The sequence below is a fragment of the Oncorhynchus mykiss genome, chromosome 6 (assembly GCF_013265735.2).
Source record: "Oncorhynchus mykiss isolate Arlee chromosome 6, USDA_OmykA_1.1, whole genome shotgun sequence".
NCBI lineage: Eukaryota > Metazoa > Chordata > Actinopteri > Salmoniformes > Salmonidae > Oncorhynchus > Oncorhynchus mykiss.
In genome coordinates this window covers 48295943-48318661 of record NC_048570.1, presented here as the reverse complement: position 1 = coordinate 48318661, position 22719 = coordinate 48295943, and the positions used below count along the sequence as shown (strand labels likewise).

Below are 22719 nucleotides of genomic sequence, written 5' to 3'. Positions count from 1 at the left end.
GAATCACAGAGTCCTCAACTAGTCTGATTCAGAGCATTAAGAAGCTCTCTAGCAATGACTTTCAGACTCAGGCAGAAGAGGCAGTGAGTAAAGTGCTGATGAGATCCAGTCATTCCTTTATCACACAGATCAGCCATACTGGTCTTCAGAAAAGTCTCCAGGCTGGCTTATCATCTAGCTCACCATCAGAGATCCATGTCCTTTCAGAATCCATGTCCTCCATGTCCTCTGAGAATACAGCCTCTGGATTAGTGGAAACCTTTGTCAAAGGAATGGCGACTATTTTCCAGAAAAATGAGTCCACTGACACTGTGCTACTGGAAAGAAGTGGGAGAGTTTCACAGTGCTCCCACGGGGGCTCCCAACTGGATGATACTGAATTGAGTGTTAAAATATCAGAGGAGAAGCTTTGGTCAACAGCTAAGAACATCTGCGTCAGTATGAAGAACACACTTAAGGATTTCTTCACAGGGCTGAAGCCATCCGGATCCGAAAGGACAGAAATCGCTTCTTCCAAAGAGACCCTTGGGGAAATCCTGGTTGCTATCCAGAGTGAAATCTCAAACTTCGGGCGAATGAAGGATTCCAGGGAGCTCCTTCAGATCAATGATATGGTAGGAACTATGCTGAAGGAGATTGAGAAAAGTGAGGATGACAGTGAACAAGTCTGCCAAGACATCCCTAGAACCTGTTCATCTTTATCCACTTCTTTAAATGGTCGTAGTTCCTTGTCCAGCTCTTCAAAGGGTCCTAGGTCAGAGTGTGAGTTAGAGATCAACCTCCCTGGCACTCCCATCCCTGACGAAGTGCCTTTTGATCTGACCTGCCCCATCGTCAGGAGCTCCTGCATCGACACCAGGGACTCTAAAATGCCAGAGATTTCTACAAGTGACCTAAAGACAAAGATGATGGCACACACAGATGAACCCCTGCATCGTAACAGTCCAATGACTGACAGCAGCCGACCACCTAGTGCTAAAGTCTCTTTTCGATCCTCCACTCCGTCTTTCACCAGCAAGGGAACCTCTTTGGTACCAAAGGGAGAGGGGATTGACATTGAAGAGAAGGAGGTGTGTATCCCCAGCAGCTCTGGCCATCTGAGGGAGCTCTTAATCATCCCGGACATCAGCAGTGCCACTGCATTCCCACTGCAGTACTTGATGGACTCCAGCAAAGATGATGGCATCTGTTTTGTCACCATACTGGTGATAAGGTTGCTATCGGAGATCAGACCCTCAGCCCTAGATGGACCCTCCCAACAGGCAGCAGATCTGACAGAAACATCTCAGCAACTCATCAGACAAGTCCTGTCTGAGTTCTGTGCTGCATCCAGATTATCCAGGACACAGGCATATTCCCAGAACCTGAACATCCAAAGGGTGTTCAGAGGTGTACATAAAAACCTCATGGAGGAGTTTGGCTCTTATAACACCCTGCAAGCAGCTATGTCCTCCCAGGACCCTGCATTTGACAGAGTCCTGGTAAAGTCCTTGACCCAGCAGCTGGTACAGGGATGCAAGGAGGCGTCAAGACCAGCTTCTGCTGCAACAAACCCATCAGACCAGGCTGAGATGGAGAGGGGGGCTGAGCAGAAAGCAAGAAGGAGCTTCCTTTGCTTTTCAATGACCAAACTCAGGATCAACTTCAAGGTATAGCAGGGAGTTAGCATTTGTTTTTGGTTCCAGTTAGGTGCTGATGTTATTGATGTGGCTATGATAAGACATATACATGAAATAAATATTTTTTATTCACCACTAAATTGTTGCCTTGGATTCAGAAGTGTTCCATTTATTTATTCTCTGTACCATTTTCTTTACCTTTCTTCTGTTAGCGTTCCAAGAGAGGAAACAAAAAGGACTGCCATTCAGTCCAAGACCAGACTGAGATTCCCTCTACTGATGGACATTGCATAGGTAAGGATGTTTTAGAGCTCTGCTATAGCTTGTAGTTTTGTTTAGGTGTGTGTTAGAAACATAGGAATGCCTACCAAACTCATAGCACTGTTATTTTTCAACGTTACTATACTGCATCTCTCTCTCTCTCTCTCTCTCTTACCCCATCCATTTCTCTTGTGTTTCTAGCTCCAGTTGGAGAGGTTTCTCCCTCCATATCTCAGCCTGTCAAAAAACGATCCTTGATTGTCAGGGTCTTTTCAGCAATGATGAAGCCATTCAGGCGCTTCACCAAGAAGAACCTGTAACCTGTTACGCTGCATGAAGAACTACTTATGTAACAGCAATACTTTTGACAAGAGGAATTTCTGCATGTCTACCCTTTCAAAGTCTATTTGATCAAATAAATGCCATTGATTTTACAAGAATTTCAAGTGTTTTGGAAGATTGATTTTCTCAGAGAAATGCACTAGTTCCCCCTTGGTTACACATTTATTGTGCAGTTTTTGAGTTGGCAGGACATAGGGCGTCAGGTAGCCTTGTGGTTAGAGCATTGGGCCAGTAACCGAAAGGTTGCTAGGTCAGATCCCTGAGCTGGCCATGTAAAAAATATGTTGTTCTGCTCCTGAACAAGGTAGTTAACCCACTGTTCCTAAGCTGTCATTGTAAATAAGAATTTGTTCTGAAGTGACTTGTCTAGGAAAATAAATAAAATAACCACAGCTTGACTCTAATACAATAGTTGCTGCATAGACTATCAGATAACCAGATGTTCTCTATTAATTTAGTTAGATTGGTAAGAGCTTATTAGCAGCAAGGGGAAAACACATAGAGGAGAATTACATATCTGTAGCTAGATCAACCCTCTGAGATGCTTTCTATATTTTTTTAATATTTTTTTTTATTTCACCTTTATTTTACCAGGTAGGCAAGTTGAGAACAAGTTCTCATTTACAATTGCGACCTGGCCAAGATAAAGCAAAGCAGTTGGACACATACAACGACACAGAGTTACACATGGAGTAAAACAAACATACCGTCAATAATACAGTATAAACAAGTCTATATACGATGTGAGCAAATAAGGTGAGATAAGGGAGGTAAAGGCAAAAAAGGCCATGGTGGCAAATACAATATAGCAAGTAAAACACTGGAATGGTAGATTTGCAGTGGAAGAATGTGCAAAGTAGAAGTAAAAAATAATGGGGTGCAAAGGAGCTAAATAAATAAATAAAATAAAATAAATACAGTAGGGAAAGAGGTAGTTGATTGGGCTAAATTATAGGTGGGCTATGTACAGGTGCAGTAATCTGTGAGCTGCTCTGACAGTTGGTGCTTAAAGCTAGTGAGGGAGATAAGTGTTTCCAGTTTCAGAGATTTTTGTAGTTTGTTCCAGTCATTGGCAGCAGAGAACTGGAAGGAGAGGTGGCCAAAGAAAGAATTGGTTTTGGGGGTGACCAGAGAGATATACCTGCTGGAGCGCGTGCTACAGGTGGGTGATGCTATGGTGACCAGCGAGCTGAGATAAGGGGGGACTTTACCTAGCAGGGTCTTGTAGATGACATGGAGCCAGTGGGTTTGGCGACGAGTATGAAGCGAGGGCCAGCCAATGAGAGCGTACAGGTCGCAATGATGGGTAGTATATGGGGCTTTGGTGACAAAACGGATTGCACTGTGATAGACTGCATCGAATTTGTTGAGTAGGGTATTGGAGGCTATTTTGTAAATGACATCGCCAAAGTCGAGGATTGGTAGGATGGTCAGTTTTACAAGGGTATGTTTGGCAGCATGAGTGAAGGATGCTTTGTTGCGAAATAGGAAGCCAATTCTAGATTTAACTTTGGATTGGAGATGTTTGATGTGGGTCTGGAAGGAGAGTTTACAGTCTAACCAGACACCTAGCTATTTGTAGTTGTCCACGTATTCTAAGTCAGAGCCGTCCAGAGTAGTGATGTTGGACAGGCGGGCAGGTGCAGGCAGCGATCGGTTGAAGAGCATGCATTTAGTTTTACTTGTATTTAAGAGCAATTGGAGGCCACGGAAGGAGAGTTGTATGGCATTGAAGCTTGCCTGGAGGGTTGTTAACACAGTGTCCAAAGAAGGGCCAGAGACTCACCAGCAGCAAGAGCGACATCATTGATGTATACAGAAAAGAGAGTCGGTCCAAGAATTGAACCCTGTGGCACCCCCATAGAGACTGCCAGAGGTCCGGACAGCAGACCCTCCGATTTGACACACTGAACTCTATCAGAGAAGTAGTTGGTGAATCAGGCGAGGCAATCATTTGAGAAACCAAGGCTGTCGAGTCTGCCGATGAGGATGTGGTGATTGACAGAGTCGAAAGCCTTGGCCAGATCAATGATTACGGCTGCACAGTAATGTTTCTTATCGATGGCGTTTAGGACCTTGAGCGTGGCTGAGGTGCACCCATGACCAGCTCTGAAACCAGATTGCATAGCAGAGAAGATATGGTGAGATTGTATTGTTTTCATACTGTTTTTATTTATTTACTTTTCTGCTCTTTTGCTCACCAGTATCTTTACCTGCACATGACCAGCTGATCATTTATCACTCCAGTGTTAATCTGCTAAATTGTAATTATTCGCCTACCTCCTCATGCTTTTTGCACACAATGTAGATAGACTCTTTTTTTCTTTTTTTTCTACTGTGTTATTGACTTGTTTATTGTTTACTCCATGTGTAATTCTGTGTTGTTGTCTGTTCACACTGCTATACTTTATCTTGGCCAGGTCGCAGTTGTAAATGAGAATTTAATCTCAACTAGCCTACCTGGTTAAATAAAGGTGAAATAAAATAAAAATCTGGCACTTTTTTTCAGAAAACCGATGGCAGCGTCTATCATTGCTCTTCTACCATCTATCCCATGTCTGCACCTCCCTCTTCCATCAAAAACAAATTACCTGGTTAATGTTAGTTAGGCTAGGGGTTAGGGTTAAGGTTAGAGTTAAGTTTAGGAGTTAGGTTAAAGGGTTAAGGTTAGAGTTAGGGGAAGGGTTAGCTATAAGGGTTAGGGGAAGGGTTAGCTAACATGCTAAGTAGTTACAAAGTAGCTAAAAAGTAGTAAGTAAAATCATAACCTTTGGATCATTAGACATCCGTGTTATACTGTATGCCCACCCCTCCACCCTGACCAACCACCCTACTTTCGTTTTTGCCTTAAATAACCATTTGTCTTATATAACCATACCAAACATAACATACTAATTTGAGTGTTCCGGATTTACATTTACTATGTTACGTCTAGTCTATGAGATCAGGCTGATCACAGACATGAACAGAGTAACAGGTCATTGTAGTTATGAGTGTGAGGGATTGGAGGATTTCACTGTGGGTCAATGCAGAGCTAAGCATGAAGGGTTTTTGTGGCATGACATAAAACCAGAAACCACAGCACAGAGGAAACCTCTGAGGGTCATAATGGCTGGTCCCATTAAACCTGGGGGAGGAGGAGTTTGAGCAGACCTCAGAGGACAGGAGCTGTCATGGTGTTAAGGACAGTAGATGAATCACCACACTTTTTTGCTCTTGTTCCCTGTGTGTGTGTGTGTGTGTGTGTGTGTGTGTGTGTGTGTGTGTGTGTGTGTGTGTGTGTGTGTGTGTGTGTGTGTGTGTGTGTGTGTGTGTGTGTGTGTGTGTGTGTCTGTGTGTCTGTCAGAGGTAGAAAGTGATGAAATACAGAATTGTGCGTTCGTTTGTTGTAGCTTTTTATTATTGTAATAGATCATTTTCATCCCTAGCTTTTTAAGAATGAGGCAAGATGAAGTCAAATTTCTCAAACAAGAAACATGGTTGACTGTTTCCCTTCAGTCGATTTCTCATTCTCTTGTAAAATAGCAATGATGCAAGCGCTCTGATCTAGAAGCCAGTGAAAGCGAGAGTTTTTACAGCTAGTTTGTTCAGCTCAGGAAGGCCCCACGGCAGCACTTTGGAGTGTAGCATTGTGTTTTGATATCCTCATCTCCTTTGACAGTGTCTCCCGCATTCCGACAGAGCAGATAAAGCAGTACTGGGTAGAGCTGGTGGGGCTTTCAGAGTCAGTTTCATCTTTCTGCTCAGGCACAGGGCAGGCATCCTATGAAGTGTTTATCTCAGGAGTGCCTGATTTACCTCTGAACGGTGTCAAATGTGAGAGAAAGTGGGATCCGGGTGTTTTTTTACCGTTGTATGGATGTCTCTCTTTGACGAAGAAAAGCCTTGCCAATGAGAACCTTATTCCAGTCAGAGAGATATTATCAATATTTGTGTTGACACATACCCTACTGCATCACGGCTGGGGATTTGTTGTCATCTGTCTGAGACGGAGATACTGGTTGAGCAGAATACATTTAGAGGTACATTGGGCAAGAAAATCCTGCATGTATGAAAAAGCCCACCCTGTGGGTGTCACAACATCTGCGGAAGTCGAAGCCTCTCCTTGTTCGGGCGGTGCTCGGCGGTCGACGTCACCGGTCTTCTAGCCATCATTGATCCATTTTTCATTTTCCATTGGTTTTATCTTGTCTTACTACACACCTGGTTTCAATCCCATTCATTACCTGTTGTGTATTTAACCGTCTGTTTTCCCTCATGTCTTTGTCAGAGATTGTTTTATGTTCAGTATTCGTGTTTTGTATTTGGTGCGTGACGGGTCCTCGTACCCACTTTTAATTGTATTTCATGGTTTTGGAGTTATGTGTTTTAAGTTTTAATTATCCTGTGCCTGACTTCCCTGCCACCTATAAACACGACTGTGATAGAATCTCCGACCAAAATGAAGTCAGCAGGAGAAGGTACCCCAGCCGTGGAGGTGGAGGAGCGCGTCATGGAACATACGGCGATGATTTCCAAACTGAGCGCAGCCATGGATCGCGTTGTCCAGAATATGGACCGCTGGGAGACACAGGGAGTTTTTCCAGCGCCTCTACCAGGACAACCAGGGTCTACCCTGAACACCCCTTTCCCACCTGAACCTAGCAGGATCCATCTATCCATACCACAAGGATATGACGGAGATGCTGCCGGATGCCAGGGTTTCCTCCTAAAACTAAGCATGTACCTGGCCACGGTCCACCCAGCTCCATCGGACCGTGAGAAGAGTTTTGCCCTCGTCTCGTGCCTCACCGGGAAAGCCCTGGAGTGGGCCAGCGCTGTGTGTGGAGGGGGAGATGCGAAGTTGGACGATTTTGAGGAGTTCACCCGCTGTTTCCGGACAGTATTCGACCACCCACCCGAGGGCAGAGCGGCGGGTGAGCGCCTCTACCATCTGAGGCAGGAGATGATTAGCGCACAGAAGTTTGAGCTGGAGTTTAGGACCCTGGCTGCCGGCGCTGGATGGAGCAACAGGGCCCTGATCGACAATTACCGCTGTAGTCTATGTGAGGACGTCCGTCGGGAGCTGGTCTGCAGAGACACCACCCTCACCTTCGACCAGCTGGTGGACCTGTCCATCCGGCTGGACAACCTGCTGGCTACTCGCGGACGTCCAGATCGGGGTCTGGTTGTTCCATCCTCCCTGTTCCATCCTCCCGCGTGAAGAAGAAGGATGGAGGTTTGTGCCCGTGCATTGATTATCGAGGTCTCAATAAAATCACGGTGAGGTATAGTTACCCCCTACCTCTTATTGCTATGGCGATTGAGTCAATGCACAGGGCTCGCTTCTTCAATAAACTGGAACTCAGGAGTGCGTACAATCTGGTGCGTATTCGGAAGGGAGACGAGCGTAAGACCGCATTTAGTACCACCTTAGGGCATTATGAGTACCTCGTCATGCCGTATGGGTTGCAGCCGTGCGTAATTAGCCGACTCCCACCACGGTAAAAGAGGTGCAGTGATTTTTAGAGTTTGCCAACTACTAGAGGTTTATCCTTTATACTGGAGGTTTATTCGGGGCGCCAAACAATGAACATGCACCTGTAGAATGGTCGTTAAGACACTAACAGCTTACAGATGGTAGGCAATTCAGGTCACAGTTATGAAAACTTAGGACACTAAAGACACCTTTCTACTGACTCTGAAAATCACCAAAAGAAAGATGTCCAGGGTCCCTGCTCATCTGCGTGAACATGCCTTAGGCATGCTGCAAGGAGGCATGAGGACTGCAGATGTGGCCAGGGCAATAAATTGCAATGTTCGTAGTGTGAGACGCCGAAGACAGCGCTACAGGGAGACAGGACGGACAGCTGATGGTCCTCGCAGTGGCAGACCACGTGTAACACCTGCACAGACCACGTGTAACAACACCCGCATCGGTACATGCGAACATCACACCTGCGGGACAGGTACAGGATGGCAACAACAACTGCCCGAGTTACACCAGGAAAGCACAATCCCTCCATCAGTGCTCAGACTGAATAGACTGAATAATATGCTGAGAGAGGCTGGACTGGGGGCTTGTAGGCCTGTTGTAAGGCAGGTCCTCACCAGACATCACCGGCAACAACGTCACCTATGGGCACAAACCCACCGTCGCTGGACCAGACAGGACTGGCAAAAAGTGTTCTTCACTGACGAGTCGCGGTTTTGTCTCACCAGGGGTGATGGTCGGATTTGCGTTTATCGTCGAAAGAATGAGCGTTACAGAGGCCTGTACTCTGCAGCGGGATCGATTTGGAGTTGGAGGGTCCGTCATGGGCTGGGGCGATGTGTCACAGCATCATTGGACTGAGCTTGATGTCATTGCAGGCAATCTCAATGCTGTGTGTTACAGGGAAGACATCCTCCTCCCTCATGTGGTACCCTTCCTGTCTGGGATCTCGCAGGTACCTTGATGGAAGAGTGGGGTAACATCTCACAGGAATAACTGGCAAGTCTGGTGTAGTCCACGAGGAGGAGATTCACTGCAGTACTTAATGCTGCTGGTGGCCACACCAGATACTGACTGTTACTTTTGATTTTGCCCTTCCCCTTTCGTTCAGGGACACATTATTCAATTTCTGTTCGTCACATATCTGTGGAACTTATTCAGTTTGTCTCAGTTTTTGAATCTTATGTTCGTACAAATATTTACACGTGTTACGTTTGCTGAAAATAATTGCAGTTGACAGTGAGAGGACATACATACACACACACACACACACACACACACACACACACACACACACACACACACACACACACACACACACACACATACATACATACATACACTGCTCAAAAAAATAAAGGGAACACTTAAACAACACAATGTAACTCCAAGTCAATCACACTTCTGTGAAATCAAACTGTCCACTTAGGAAGCAACACTGATTGACAATAAATTTCACATGCTGTTGTGCAAATGGAATAGACAACACGTGGAAATGATAGGCCATTAGCAAGACACCCCCAATAAAGGAGTGGTTCTGCAGGTGGGGACCACAGACCACTTCTCAGTTCCTATGCTTCCTGGCTGATGTTTTGGTCACTTTTGAATGCTGGCGGTGCTTTCACTCTAGTGGTAGCATGAGACGGAGTCTACAACCCACACAAGTGGCTCAGGTAGTGCAGCTCATCCAGGATGGAAAAATCAATGCGAGCTGTGGCAAGAAGGTTTGCTGTGTCTGTCAGCGTAGTGTCCAGAGCATGGATGCGCTACCAGGAGACAGGCCAGTACATCAGGAGACGTGGAGGAGGCCGTAGGAGGGCAACAACCCAGCAGCAGGACTGCTACCACCGCCTTTGTGCAAGGAGGAGCACTGCCAGAGCCCTGCAAAATGACCTCCAGCAGGCCACAAATGTGCATGTGTCTGCTCAAACGGTCAGAAACAGACTCCATGAGGGTGGTATGAGGGCCCGATGTCCACAGGTGGGGGTTGTGCTTACAGCCCAACACCGTGCAGGACGTTTGGCATTTGCCAGAGAACACCAAGATTGGCAAATTCGCCACTGGCGCCCTGTGCTCATCACAGATGAAAGCAGGTTTACACTGAGCACGTGACAGACGTGACAGAGTCTGGAGACGCAGTGGAGAACGTTCTGCTGCCTGCAACATCCTCCAGCATGACCGGTTTGGCGGTGGGTCAGTCATGGTGTGGGGTGGCATTTCTTTGGGGGGGTCGCACAGCCCTCCATGTGATCGCCAGAGGTAGCCTGACTGCCATTAGGTACCGAGATGAGATCCTCAGACCCCTTGTGAGACCATATGCTGGTGCGGTTGGCCCTGGGTTCCCCCTAATGCAAGACAATGCTAGACCTCATGTGGCTGGAGTGTGTCAGCAGTTCCTGCAAGAGGAAGGCATTGATGCTATGGACTGGACCGCCCGTTCCCCAGACCTGAATCCAATTGAGCACATCTGGGACATCATGTCTCGAGCCATCCACCAACGCCACGTTGCACCACAGACTGTCCAGGAGTTGGCAGGGAGGTCATACAGGCACGTGGAGGCCACACACACTACTGAGCCTCATTTTGAGTTGTTTTAAGGACATTACATCAAAGTTGGATCAGCCTGTAGTGTGGTTTTCCACTTTAATTTTGAGTGACTCCAAATCCAGACCTCCATGGGTTGATAAATTTGATTTCCATTGATAGTTTTTGTGTGATTTTGTTGTCAGCACATTCAACTATGTAAAGAAAAAAGTATTTAATAAGAATATTTCCTTAATTCAGATCTAGGATGTGTTATTTTAGTGTTCCCTTTCTTTTTTTGAGCAGTGTACATACATACATACTTACATACATACATACATACATACATATATACATACAGTGGGGCAAAAAAGTATTTAGTCAGCCACCAATTGTGCAAGTTCTCCCACTTAAAAAGAGGAGAGAGGCCTGTAATTTAAATCATAGGTACACTTCAACTATGACAAACAAAATGAGAAAAGAAAATCCAGAAAATCACATTGTAGGATTTCTTATGAATTTATTTGCAAATTATGGTGGAAAATAAGTATTTGATCACCTACAAACAAGCAAGATGTCTGGCTCTCACAGACCTGTAACTTCTTCTTGAAGAGGCTCCTCTGTCCTCCACTCGTTACCTGTATTAATGTTTGAACTTGTTATCAGTATAAAAGACATCTGTCCACAACCTCAAACAGTCACACTCCAAACTCCACTATGGCCAAGACCAAAGAGCTGTCAAAGGACACCAGGCTGGGAAGACTGAAAATTGTAGACCTGCACCAGGCTGGGAAGACTGAATCTGCAATAGGTAAGCAGCTTGGTTTGAAGAAATCAACTGTGGGAGCAAATATTAGGAAATGGAAGGCATACAAAACCACTGATAATCTCCCTCGATCTGGGGCTCCACGCAAGATCTCACCCCGTGGGGTCAAAATGATCACAAGAACGGTGAGCAAAAATTCCAGAACCTCACGGGGGGACCTAGTGAATGACCTGCAGAGAGCTGGGACCAAAGTAACAAAGCCTACTATCAGTAACACACTACGCCACCAGGTACTCAAATCCTGCAGTGCCAGACGTGTCCCCCTGCTTAAGCCAGTACATGTCCAGGCCCGTCTGAAGTTTGCTAGAGAGCATTTGGATGATCCAGAAGAAGATTGGGAGAATGTCATATGGTCAGATGAAACCAAAATATAACTTTTTGGTAAAAACTCAACTCGTCGTGTTTGGAGGACAAAGAATGCTGAGTTGCATCCAAAGAACACCATACCCACTGTGAAGCATGGGGGTGGAAACAGCATGCTTTGGGGCTGTTTTTCTGCAAAGGGACCAGGACGACTGCTCCGTGTAAAGGAAAGAATGAATGGGGCCATGTATCGTGAGATTTTGAGTGAAAACCTCCTTCCATCAGCAAGGGCATTGAAGATGAAACGTGGCTGGGTTTTTCAGTATGACAATGATCCCAAACACACCGCCCGGGCAACGAAGGAGTGGCTTCGTAAGAAGCATTTCAAGGTCCTGGAGTGGCCTAGCCAGTCTCCAGATCTCAACCCCATAGAAAATCTTTGGAGGGAGATGAAAGTCCGTGTTGCCCAGCAACAGCCCCAAAACATCACTGCTCTAGAGGAGGTCTGCATGGAGTAATGGGCAAAAATACCAGCAAAAGTATGTGAAAACCTTGTGAAGACTTACATAAAACGTTTGACCTCTGTCATTGCCAACAAAGGGTATATAACAAAGTATTGAGATAAACTTTTGTTGTTGACCAAATACTTATTTTCCACCATAATTTCAAATAAATTCATAAAAAATCCTACAATGTGATTTTCTGGATTTTTTAGTTGAAGTGTACCTATGATGAAAATTACAGGCCTCTCTCATCTTTTTAAGTGGGACAACTTGCACAATTGGTGGCTGACTAAATACTTTTTTGCCCCACTGTACGTACATACATACATACATTCATAGATGTATGTGGGGCGGCAGGTAGCCTCGTGGTTAGAGCATTGGGCCAGTAACCGAGAGGTTGCCAGATCAAATCCTCGAGCGGACAAGGTAAAAATCTGTCGTTCTGCCCTTGAACAAGGCAATTACACCCACTGTTCCTATGGCCGTCGTTGTAAATAAGAATTTGTTCTTAACTGACTTGCCTAAAGTTAAAATTTAAAAAAACAATCATACACTCTTAAAAATACTGCTACAGAAGTGACACCCAGGGACGGTGCCAACAGATTACAACCACGAGTGATCAACAGATTACAACCACGAGTGATCAACTTACACTTTATAACATGTTGTCTTCTGTCTGATTTAATGTGACCCTCTTCCTGTCTCGTAACAGATCCAGCCCCTGACGGTTGCCCTGACCCAGACTACATCCCCAGGTCCAGATGATTCCAGCAGGCACAGCCTAGGTGGTTCAGCAGAAGCTCCTCCAGCAGCAGGTGGTGACTGCAGCTGCCTCGCTTCAGATACCGCCCCTCCTCACAGCCCGGCCCAACAGGCCCCAGTCTGAGGTGGCTGTGTTGAATCTAACCTGGTTTAAGGAACTGCTCCATGTAAAGGAATGACCTGTCTTTTAAGAGTGTCATCATCTATCTTCAACACAGTACTGTAACTGTCGGCTGTTTCCTTCGCGACTGTTTCAGAAGGTCTCCCCTGGAGGAAACCTGGACCAACATCCAGGGGGAGGTTTAAGATCAGAAAAGCAGAAAAACAATATTCATGCCTTTTTTTAAATTGATGAATATATTAATGTTACTCCATAGATATCCTGTGGCTATGGGCTGGTGCATAGCTCATTTGGGGAATGTCCATTTGAATAATGTTTTGTGCATTCATACATTGTCCCTGTCCGCCTTGATGATATTCTCATGCTTACTGTTTATGATGTCTGAAATTTCATAGTTGGTAGATATAGAAAACACCCTTCTTGTTAAAAAAAAGCCTATGTAGTGATAATCATATCTTTACGTTGTAAGTTTGAGCTATGTAGTCTGAAGAAAGCTTGTGATTGTGTCTCTGGCACCCGGATAAGCACGCATCCTACGTTTTCTCCCAAGGCAGGCAGTATTACCACTGCACTGGATAACCTAGCTATAAAGTACATTCAGAAAGTATTCAGACCCCTTGACCTTTTCCACATTGTTACGTTACAGCCTTATTCTAAAATTGATTCAATCCCCCCCCTCTACAGATAATAACCCATAATAAGAAAGCAAAAACTGTTCTATTATTTTTTTAATCAAAAACCTATGTACTAAAAATAAAATACTGATCACATTTACAAATATTCAGACCCTTTACTCAGTACTTTGTTGAAGCACCTTTGGTAGCGATTACAGCCTCGAGTCTTCTTGGGTATGACGCTACAAGCTTGGTACACCTGTATTTGGGGAGTTTCTCCCATTTTTCTCTGCAGATCCTCTCATGTTCTGTCAGATTGGATGGGGAGCGTCACTGCACAGTTTTTTCAGGTCTCTCCAGAGATGTTCGATTGGGTTTAGGTCCGGGCTCTGGCTGGGCCATTCATGGACATTCAGAGACTTGTCCCGAATCCACTCCTGCATTGTCTTGGCTGTGTGCTTAGGGTCATTGTCCTGTTGGAAGGTGAACCTCTGGAGCAGGTTTTCATCAAGGATCTCTGTACTTTGCTCCGTTCATCTTTCCCAGGATCCTGATTCAGGCCAAAGAGTTCAATCTCGGTATCATCAGATCAGAGAATATTGTTTCTCATACCCTTCCCCCAGGTCTGTGTTTCTTTCCAAATCATGTCCAATCAATTGAATTTACCACAGGACTCCAAACAAGTTGTAGAAACATCTCAAGGATGATCAATGGAAACAGGATGCACCTGAGCTCAATTTCAAGTCTCATAGCAAAGGGTCTCAATAATTATTTAAACAAAGGTAATTCTGTTTTTATTCTTAATAAATTTGCTAAAATGTTCTACACTTTTCGCTTTGTCATGAGGTGTTTTGTGTAGCTCAATGAGAGGAAAAAATATTTGTATCATTTTTAGAATAAGGCTGTAACGTAACAATGTGGAAAAAGTCAAGTGGTCTGAATACTTTCCGGATGCACTGTAAGTTTACTTTTTATAACACATTTCCTGTGATATAACCGTTGGGAAATAATGGGTACTACTACTGTATAATAGGTTAAATCAAAAGATGGAATATGCTGCAATAGATAAAAGCCTTTCTCAGTGTTTTAGTCATGAGGGAGAAAAGATAGCTCTCAACAGCGCTGTCTGTTTTCCCCTGCTGGCTGCTGACAGTGGCAGATATATCAGAAGAGAAAACCTTTATTTGGGCCGGAGGGCAGAGATTCAAGCCTAAAGCCACTCAGAATATCCTAGATCACTGGATCAGAGGGCATGTCACACAGTGTCAGAAGAGTCAGACTGTGAAGAAGGGCTATACACACCACTATAGTTCATGTTGCTATCACTGCTAACATTTAAAAGACCAGTATTGTAATCTGGTCTGTTAACGGGAGCACATAAGAAGACAAAGGCCAATTTAATGCAATGAATGACGTTCAATAAATTGTCTGAAGTTACTTGGTCTTTAAGGACTGTACTTGTTCTGATTCAGCGCGGTGGGAATCCTTCTTGTTCCCCTTCTTGAATAGCTAAGTATTTAAAGAGAAAAACATGTTTTAAAAAATGTCACAGCTGACCAACCTCATGATGATAACAATCACACCTACCACACCAGCACAACAACATTTATGATTGGTTTTGGAATGAACGGATGGTTTTATATTTTTTACACTGAATAGCATTGTTTACTCACATTATCTCCCACAACTGTTCATTTAAATACGTTTGCTGTACCTTTAAGTTGCTTGTCAGCCTGACCAGCCTTTGTAGAAAAGATAGTTTCCCGCTGCTAGCCCTCACATCCTCAGCCAGTGGAAGAGCCTTAGGCCCGGTGGTTTTGACTGATGTTCTTGAGGCTGCCCTCAATGCCTCATTACATCTGTGGAGAAGCGCTTCACTCAAAGACTTGACAAGAATCCTATCAAATGAAGAGTCCTGAGTCGACACGGCCTGTTGGAGGATTTTCTCCGAGCCAAACTTCTCCAACAGATTTTTATAGAAGACTCTGTAGACTTTATGAATCCTCAAGTTCTCTGGATAGGCTTGTGTCTCAGAGCAGCCTGACCATGCACAGAAGACCTCCATAACTTTAGGGATCAGGTCTTGTGACTTGCGTGTGACGTCAACTGGGAGGATGGGGTTGAAAGTGTGACATCTTTGACCATGTCTGGGCTGGTTGACATATCGTCCCTGACAATGTTTTGAGCTACACCAGAATGACTGGTGGTATCCACTTCCTCTCCATCAATGTTGGCCTTCAAGATTTGTGCTGCATTGGAGGTCTCGCTTGTTGCCATAATGGCGCCAGAAGGAGACAGCCGAGGGGAGGACTTGACACTCAATAGATTGCCTACATCAGATATAGTGGTTTCAGATATTTGGAGAGATTCCGTTGGAGAGGATCCTCTACTTTCTGCATCAGAATCCACAGAGTACATGACCTGGCTTACCATAACTTTGGTAAAGAGACTGACTGTCACTAAAAACTGATGAAGAAGAAGAGCTAGAAATTCTATCTTCAGACACTGTAGCCAACACCGTGGCCCCTGAGCCAAACTCATTGAAGTTGAATAGGGCACAAAACTAGGAAGCAGGAGGCACTTAACAGACTCCTCTACAAACAGCTGAACCAGCTCGTAAGTTGTGGGCTTCCCCACCTTGTCATTCCTCTTCAGCTTCGAAAGGATGATATCAGATGCACTCTTTCCAGCCGCCACTGTCAGTCCCAGAGGGGTCAAGTTGCTATCAGAAATTATGCTGGTGACTTGGTGACTGAGATCACGGGAGAGGGCACCAATCCTACCCTGATATATGAGCTCATCCAGTCTAGCTATTGCATCTGTTAGATCAGGGTGAGATGTAACCTGCCCTTCTGCCTCTGGATATACCTTCTTCATGACGGTATTGGCTATGGCAAACATGCTTGTTCTGGCATCACACACCATTGTTTTTGGCTTAGTAGATTCGCTCATGTCAATGACTGAACATCTTACAATGGGCTGAGCAGTACTCTCGGGTAACTCAGAAGGAATGGGAGTGCCAGGGAGTGCAAATTCCCACTCTGTCTTCTGTGATTTGGCAGTTGAGAATGACAACGAGGAGGAAGACCGCAGTGACTCTTGATAGACCAATTCCTCGCCACATTCGCTGCTTATCTTCTCAATGTTCTCCAGCATAGTTCCAACCACTTTATCTATTTGTGAAAGCTGTCCTGCAGCCACCATTTGGTCAGATTTTGACAGTTGCTCCTGGACACTGCTGATGATACTGTCCTCTGGCATTCCCAGGTGGACTTTCAGTGAGGTCTGGGAACTTTAAAATGAACAAGCAAAGCATGTTAATTGCTGTCTGAAGTTGGAAAATCGATATCTTAGTGCTAACAAATCTAACAAGCATTATAATTGAGTATTCTAAATGTAATTTATATGTGTGCATTAGATATTGCAAAACACACCTGTTAGAAAGCTGGAAAATATTGAAATGGGGAAATTATTGTTCATCAGTTTGAGGGTTAGGAATAACTGCACACACACACACACACACACACACACACACACACACACACACACACACACACACACACACACACACACACACACTATGGGGAACATACAGTACCTCTTGGAAGAGGGTGTGCTAGACCTTGGTCGGAGAGCCCTGCCGCCACAGTTACTTCGCCAAATATTTAACTTCCTGGATGAGCTCCAGTCTTTTCTGCTCAAAGGCAGTGAAGGATCTTGCACTGCCACCCCTCTTGAGTGAGTCAGCGTTGTCATAAAAGCCCGTCACCCCTAGAATGCGGGCCAGGGCCGGCAGCAGGATCTGCAGGGTGGTCTGTGCAATGAAGTTGACAATGGTCTTGCACAATTTTGCAAGCTGTTCCTTTGTCATCTGCATTGCACAAACAAAACAGAACACAGCAGGTTTGGCAATGAGACTCTGATGTAAAGTATTCTAGATTGAACAGAATGAATTTCACCAACATCGTTTTCCTTATCTGTGACTGAATTCAAAGTTGGATGAAGTATGACAGATTAATGAACGTAATAGCAGAATAGAACTATGGTTAATTCCTCTCTCTTGATTCAACACAACATTCCCAAATTAAAGGTCAAAGGCTGATGGAGAAACTTACAGGTTTTTTAAATCCTTTATAGATCACTTGCCATTGCCTAGAAAAGAAAAAAGAAATGTGTTTTACTTACTTTTTATTTCCTTCTGCACAAAATATGTGAGGCTAGAGCAAAACATGGTTCTAACATACTCATCAGTAAGATTGCGCATGAATGAGATGAGGATTGGGTAGCAGTCCTCCATCTCATCTTTGTTGCCTGGGCCGAATGCAGCCTTAAGAGCATTCTTCTCCAAGAGCTCAATAACAGATCCTCTGTCCGGGTGTTTATTCCTCAATCCTAAATATGTTATTACCATATAGGACAATTCAGGATAAGTCAGACGCTTTTCTCTTAATACAAAACTTTGATAAAATTGCTACAATAGGACTATTGAATAAAACTATCCATGCAACATTTCTTACTGACTACAGTTTCTAACATGACCTTTATCTATGATATGCAGGTTTAGAGAACCAACATACATAGGGAAAATCTATGACCTGCATCCGTATCAGTGCCCTGCTCCCCTGACTTCTTGGCACTACTTTTCCTCTTCACCTTGGATAGAACATAATAGAATAGATTCCAGATCACAAATAATAGACATGTTACATCAGGTCAATGCAGCTATTGTGACAATTGAGTGTTACTAGTCTAGTAGTTGCCCTGTCACTCCTGCCATTTTACCTTTCCTGTCTTCTTGGGCTCCTTCTTGAGCTGGGCCACTGGTTCTTCCTCAACAACCCCCCTCAACTCCCTCTGGGGATCATCATCATCTCTCTGTACTACCTGAAGGACATAGGAATTTCATGTCAATGTCAGATTAGATTCTTGCAAAGGACATCATAGAGCTACAGCCATATCAGAGCTAAACTGGTGATTGACTTAATAGAGAGAATTAGACATTTGTTTTGCAATAGCCTATGTTATCTTAAATGACGTTTTCCTTAGTTACATTCCCAAATATTTCGTGTCATTTAACCTACCTTTTCTTCATCCATAATAGCATACAGTATTTTTTATATCTCGAAAAACTTGTCCTTGTCTGTGTTGTTTTCACTCATGTTGAGTTTACTGAGGACAATATTGCAGCCACTGACGAATTAAGAACTTCATACCACGTCATGGAATGTTAGACCTTTATGCACATTCCCATTCTCTCATTAATATTGGGGGGGAAATATATTGATCAGATTACACACTTTCCCCATCAACCGTTTTCGATACAGCTAGGCCCACATTGAAATCTGTTCACTAAGCACTGCGACTCAGCAGGTCAAAACAGAAATAAACCTAGTCTAATTTCGTGTCGACCTCTTTTGGATATATTTCGGTACCCCATTTAGTGAGCCAGTTGATTGATCTATTCCTTATAGTGCATTCCTTAAAAGTAGGCCTACATTAGGGAATAAGGTGCTATTTGGTAGCATATTCCTCTCTAGCCCATGCCTCCACCAATGCAATGATTTTAGATTTGTAGGAAGAAGCGAACGAGAGTGTACACTTCAGGAGAAGGGAGATATTATTGGACTGTATCCCTAGGCTATAGCCAGGCCTAAACCAAGTAGCCTTGAGTACGATCCCAAAAGCTTGGATTGCCAAAGGCCTATCAGAGCTAAATTGGTGATAACAACTTTAAACTTACTGTAAAACATGTTCTAACTTCCCCTATATTTCACTTACCTTTTCTTCCACCATAGCTAATTGTATATCCCGAAAAGCATGTCATTGACTGTTTTGGCTTTGCTACTTTCATGTCGAGTTATGATAAAAGAGCATTTTTGCAGACGCAGACTTTTAGTTAGTCGGGGACGTCATGGACTGAAGGCAGTAGAGGTTAATTGGTTTTAAGAAATGTTTATATGTCGCCCTCTTGTGGAATTATTTAGGTACAACAACGTGTTGTGTAGGATCCAAATTATTGTTTTCTCCTCATCCCTGTGTTACGTCCTATTATCAGTCATAAACAGAGAGCAATACACTTTAATAGTAAAGAGGTAACACTCTGCTTCACCCAATGTGATACGGTATCGCTATTATTTTGTATTTTATTTTAGAACACATTCAAGAACCTCCAGAAGCGAACTAGCTAATTAGTTAAAAGCTATTTAGTCGTAGTTAGCCAATGCTAGCGGCTTTTACCTTCTGCACAGATACCAGCCCTGTTCTTAGCCTGGACCACTACTTCTGATCTTCACAGCTAGATCACAGCGTGCAGCTAACTAGCTCACAGCTAGCTTGCACTTATCGTGGCATCCAGTACCGAAGCTATCCCTGAGGCCCACCTCCCGGCCTACTCAGCTGTTCTCCCAACCCCACTCATACACGGGTAGAGCCCAATACTCCACCTGATCCTTGCTGTAAACTATGGACCTTGGTACCGGTTCATCGCTGCTACCGATTGGCTATAGTGGATCTATAGTGGATAACGCCACTGCCACGAAGGTAGCACCAGTTAGCCGTGAGCCAGGCGCATCTCCCTGCTAGCATTCTAAATTCGACCTGCCCCCCGCCGCACCACCACGACTGGTCTGCCGACGAATACTCCATCCGCTGTGCCTTCAACCGGCCTCCGTCGGAGGGCTACTAACTTTAAACGCCGTGTAGCCCGCGTGCTAGCGTAATGGCGCCTTCCCTGTTCCATCTACTGCTGCCTTCTGGACACTATTATCACTTGGCTACATAGCTGATGCCTGCTGGACTGTCGATTAATCACGGTACTCCATTCTGTTTATTTATTTTATTTTACCTGCTGTTGTTGTGTTAGCTGATTAGCTGTTGTTGTCTCACCTGTTGTTTTAGCTAGCTCTCCCAATCAACACCTGCGATTACTTTATGCCTCGCTGTATGTCTCTCTCAAATGTCAATATGCCTTGTATACTGTTGTTCAGGTTAGTTATCATTGTTTTGGTTTACAATGGAGCCCCTAGTTCCACTATTCATACCTCTGATACCTCCTTTGTACCACCTCCCACACATGCGGTGACCTCTGAGGTTTCTGTGTTTTACACTATAGCCATTACCATATGTGTATTCCCAGCAGCTCTGGCCATCTGAGGGAGCTCTTAATCACCCCAGACATCAGCAGTGCCACTGCATTCCCACTGCAGTACTTGATGGACTCCAGCAAAGATGATGCCATCTGTTTTGTCACCATGGTGATAAGGTTTCTATCGAAGATCAGACCTTCAGCCCTAGATGGACCCTCCCAACAGGCAGCAGATCTGACCGAAACATCTCAGCAACTCATCAGACAAGTCCTGTCTGAGTTCTGTGCTGCATCCAGATTATCCAGGACACAGGCATATTCCCAGAACCTGAACATCCAAAGGGTGTTCAGAGGTGTACATAAAAACCTCATGGAGGAGTTTGGCTCTTATAACACCCTGCAAGCAGCTATGTCCTCCCAGGACCCTTCATTTGACAGAGTTCTGGTAAAGTCCTTGACCCAGCAGCTGGTACAGGGATGCAAGGAGGCGTCAAGACCAGCTTCTGCTGCAACAAACCCATCAGACCAGGCTGAGACAGAGAGGGGGGCTGAGCAGAAAGCAAGAAGGAGCTTCCTTTGCCTTTGAATGATCAAACTCAGGATCAACTTCAAGGTATAGCAGGGAGTTAGCATTTGTTTTTTGTTCCAGTTAGGTGCTGATGTTATTGATGTGGCTATGATAAGACAAATACATTAAATAAATGTTTTATTCATCACTAAATTGTTGCCTTGGATTCAGAAGTGTTCCATTTATTTATTCTCTGTACCATTTTCTTTACCTTTCATCTGTTAGCGTTCCAAGAGAGCAAACAAAAAGGACTGTCATTCAGTCCAGGAACAGACTGAGATTCCCTCTACTGATGGACATTGCATAGGTAAGGATGTTTAAGAGCTCTGCTATAGCTTGTAGTTTTGGTTTAGGTGTGTGTTAGAAACATACAGTGCCTTGCGAAAGTATTCGGACCCCTTGAACTTTGCGACCTTTTGCCACATTTCAGGCTTCAAACATAAAGATATAAAACTGATTTTTTGTGTGAAGAATCAACAACAATTGGGACACAATCATGAAGTGGAACGACATTTATTGGATATTTCAAACTTTTTTAACAAATCAAAAACTGAAAAATTGGGCGTGCAAAATTATTCAGCCCCTTTACTTTTAGTGCAGCAAACTCTCTCCAGAAGTTCAGTGAGGATCTCTGAATGATCCAATGTTGACCTAAATGACTAATGATGATAAATACAATCCACCTGTGTGTAATCAAGTCTCCGTATAAATGCACCTGCACTGTGATAGTCTCAGAGGTCCGTTAAAAGCGCAGAGAGCATCATGAAGAACAAGGAACACACCAGGCAGGTCCGAGATACTGTTGTGAAGAAGTTTAAAGCCGGATTTGGATACAAAAATATTGTCCATAGGACAACAATCAGTTGTATATTGCACAAATCTGGCCTTTATGGAAGAGTGGCAAGAAGAAAGCCATTTCTTAAAGATATCCATAAAAAGTGTCAGTTAAAGTTTGCCACAAGCCACCTGGGAGACACACCAAACATGTGGAAGAAGGTGCTCTGGTCAGATGAAACCAAAATTGAACTTTTTGGCAACAATGCAAAATGTTGTTTGGCGTAAAAGCAACACAGCTGAACACACCATCCCCACTGTCAAACATGGTGGTGGCAGCATCATGGTTTGGGCCTGCTTTTCTTCAGCAGGGACAGGGAAGATGGTTAAAATTAATGGGAAGATGGATGGAGCCAAATACAGGACCATTCTGGAAGAAAACCTGATGGAGTCTGCAAAAGACCTGAGACTGGGACGGAGATTTGTCTTCCAACAAGACAATGATCCAAAACATAAAGCAAAATCTACAATGGAATGGTTCAAAAATAAACATATCCAGGTGTTAGAATGGCCAAGTCAAAGTCCAGACCTGAATCCAATCGAGAATCTGTGGAAAGAACTGAAAACTGCTGTTCACAAATGTTCACCATCCAACATCACTGAGCTCGAGCTGTTTTGCAAGGAGGAATGGGAAAAAATGTCAGTCTCTCGATGTGCAAAACTGATAGAGACATACCCCAAGCGACTTACAGCTGAAATCGCAGCAAAAGGTGGCGCTACAAAGTATTAACTTAAGGGGGCTGAATAATTTTGCACGCCCAATTTTTCAGTTTTTGATTTGTTAAAAAAGTTTGAAATATCCAATAAATGTCGTTCCACTTCATGATTGTGTCCCACTTGTTGTTGATTCTTCACAAAAAAATACAGTTTTATATCTTTATGTTTG

General features: G+C 44.2%; 1 protein-coding gene and 1 long non-coding RNA gene across 4 annotated transcripts; one reads left to right on the top strand and one right to left on the bottom strand.

The window, feature by feature from the left end:
- The first annotated feature begins 166 nt into the window (after positions 1–166).
- On the top strand, positions 167–21145 carry LOC110512142. The gene is made up of 2 exons (XM_036980314.1): positions 167–1124; positions 20523–21145. The coding sequence occupies exons 1-2, from the start codon at positions 213–215 to the stop codon at positions 21015–21017; spliced, it is 1407 nt and encodes a 468-aa protein (XP_036836209.1). The 5' UTR covers positions 167–212; the 3' UTR covers positions 21018–21145.
- LOC110512253 lies at positions 16242–18942 on the bottom strand. Of its 3 annotated transcripts, none has more exons than XR_005052140.1 (6): positions 18130–18942; positions 17943–18000; positions 17592–17739; positions 17463–17499; positions 16946–17218; positions 16242–16632 (listed from the first exon to the last, which is right to left on the bottom strand). It is a non-coding gene; the product is annotated as an uncharacterized LOC110512253 (long non-coding RNA). The 3 variants fall into 3 exon arrangements; XR_005052138.1 differs by having other exon boundaries at positions 16242–16639; positions 18130–18938; XR_005052139.1 differs by lacking the exon at positions 17943–18000 and having other exon boundaries at positions 16242–16639; positions 18130–18184.
- Positions 21146–22719: the final 1574 nt, after the last annotated feature.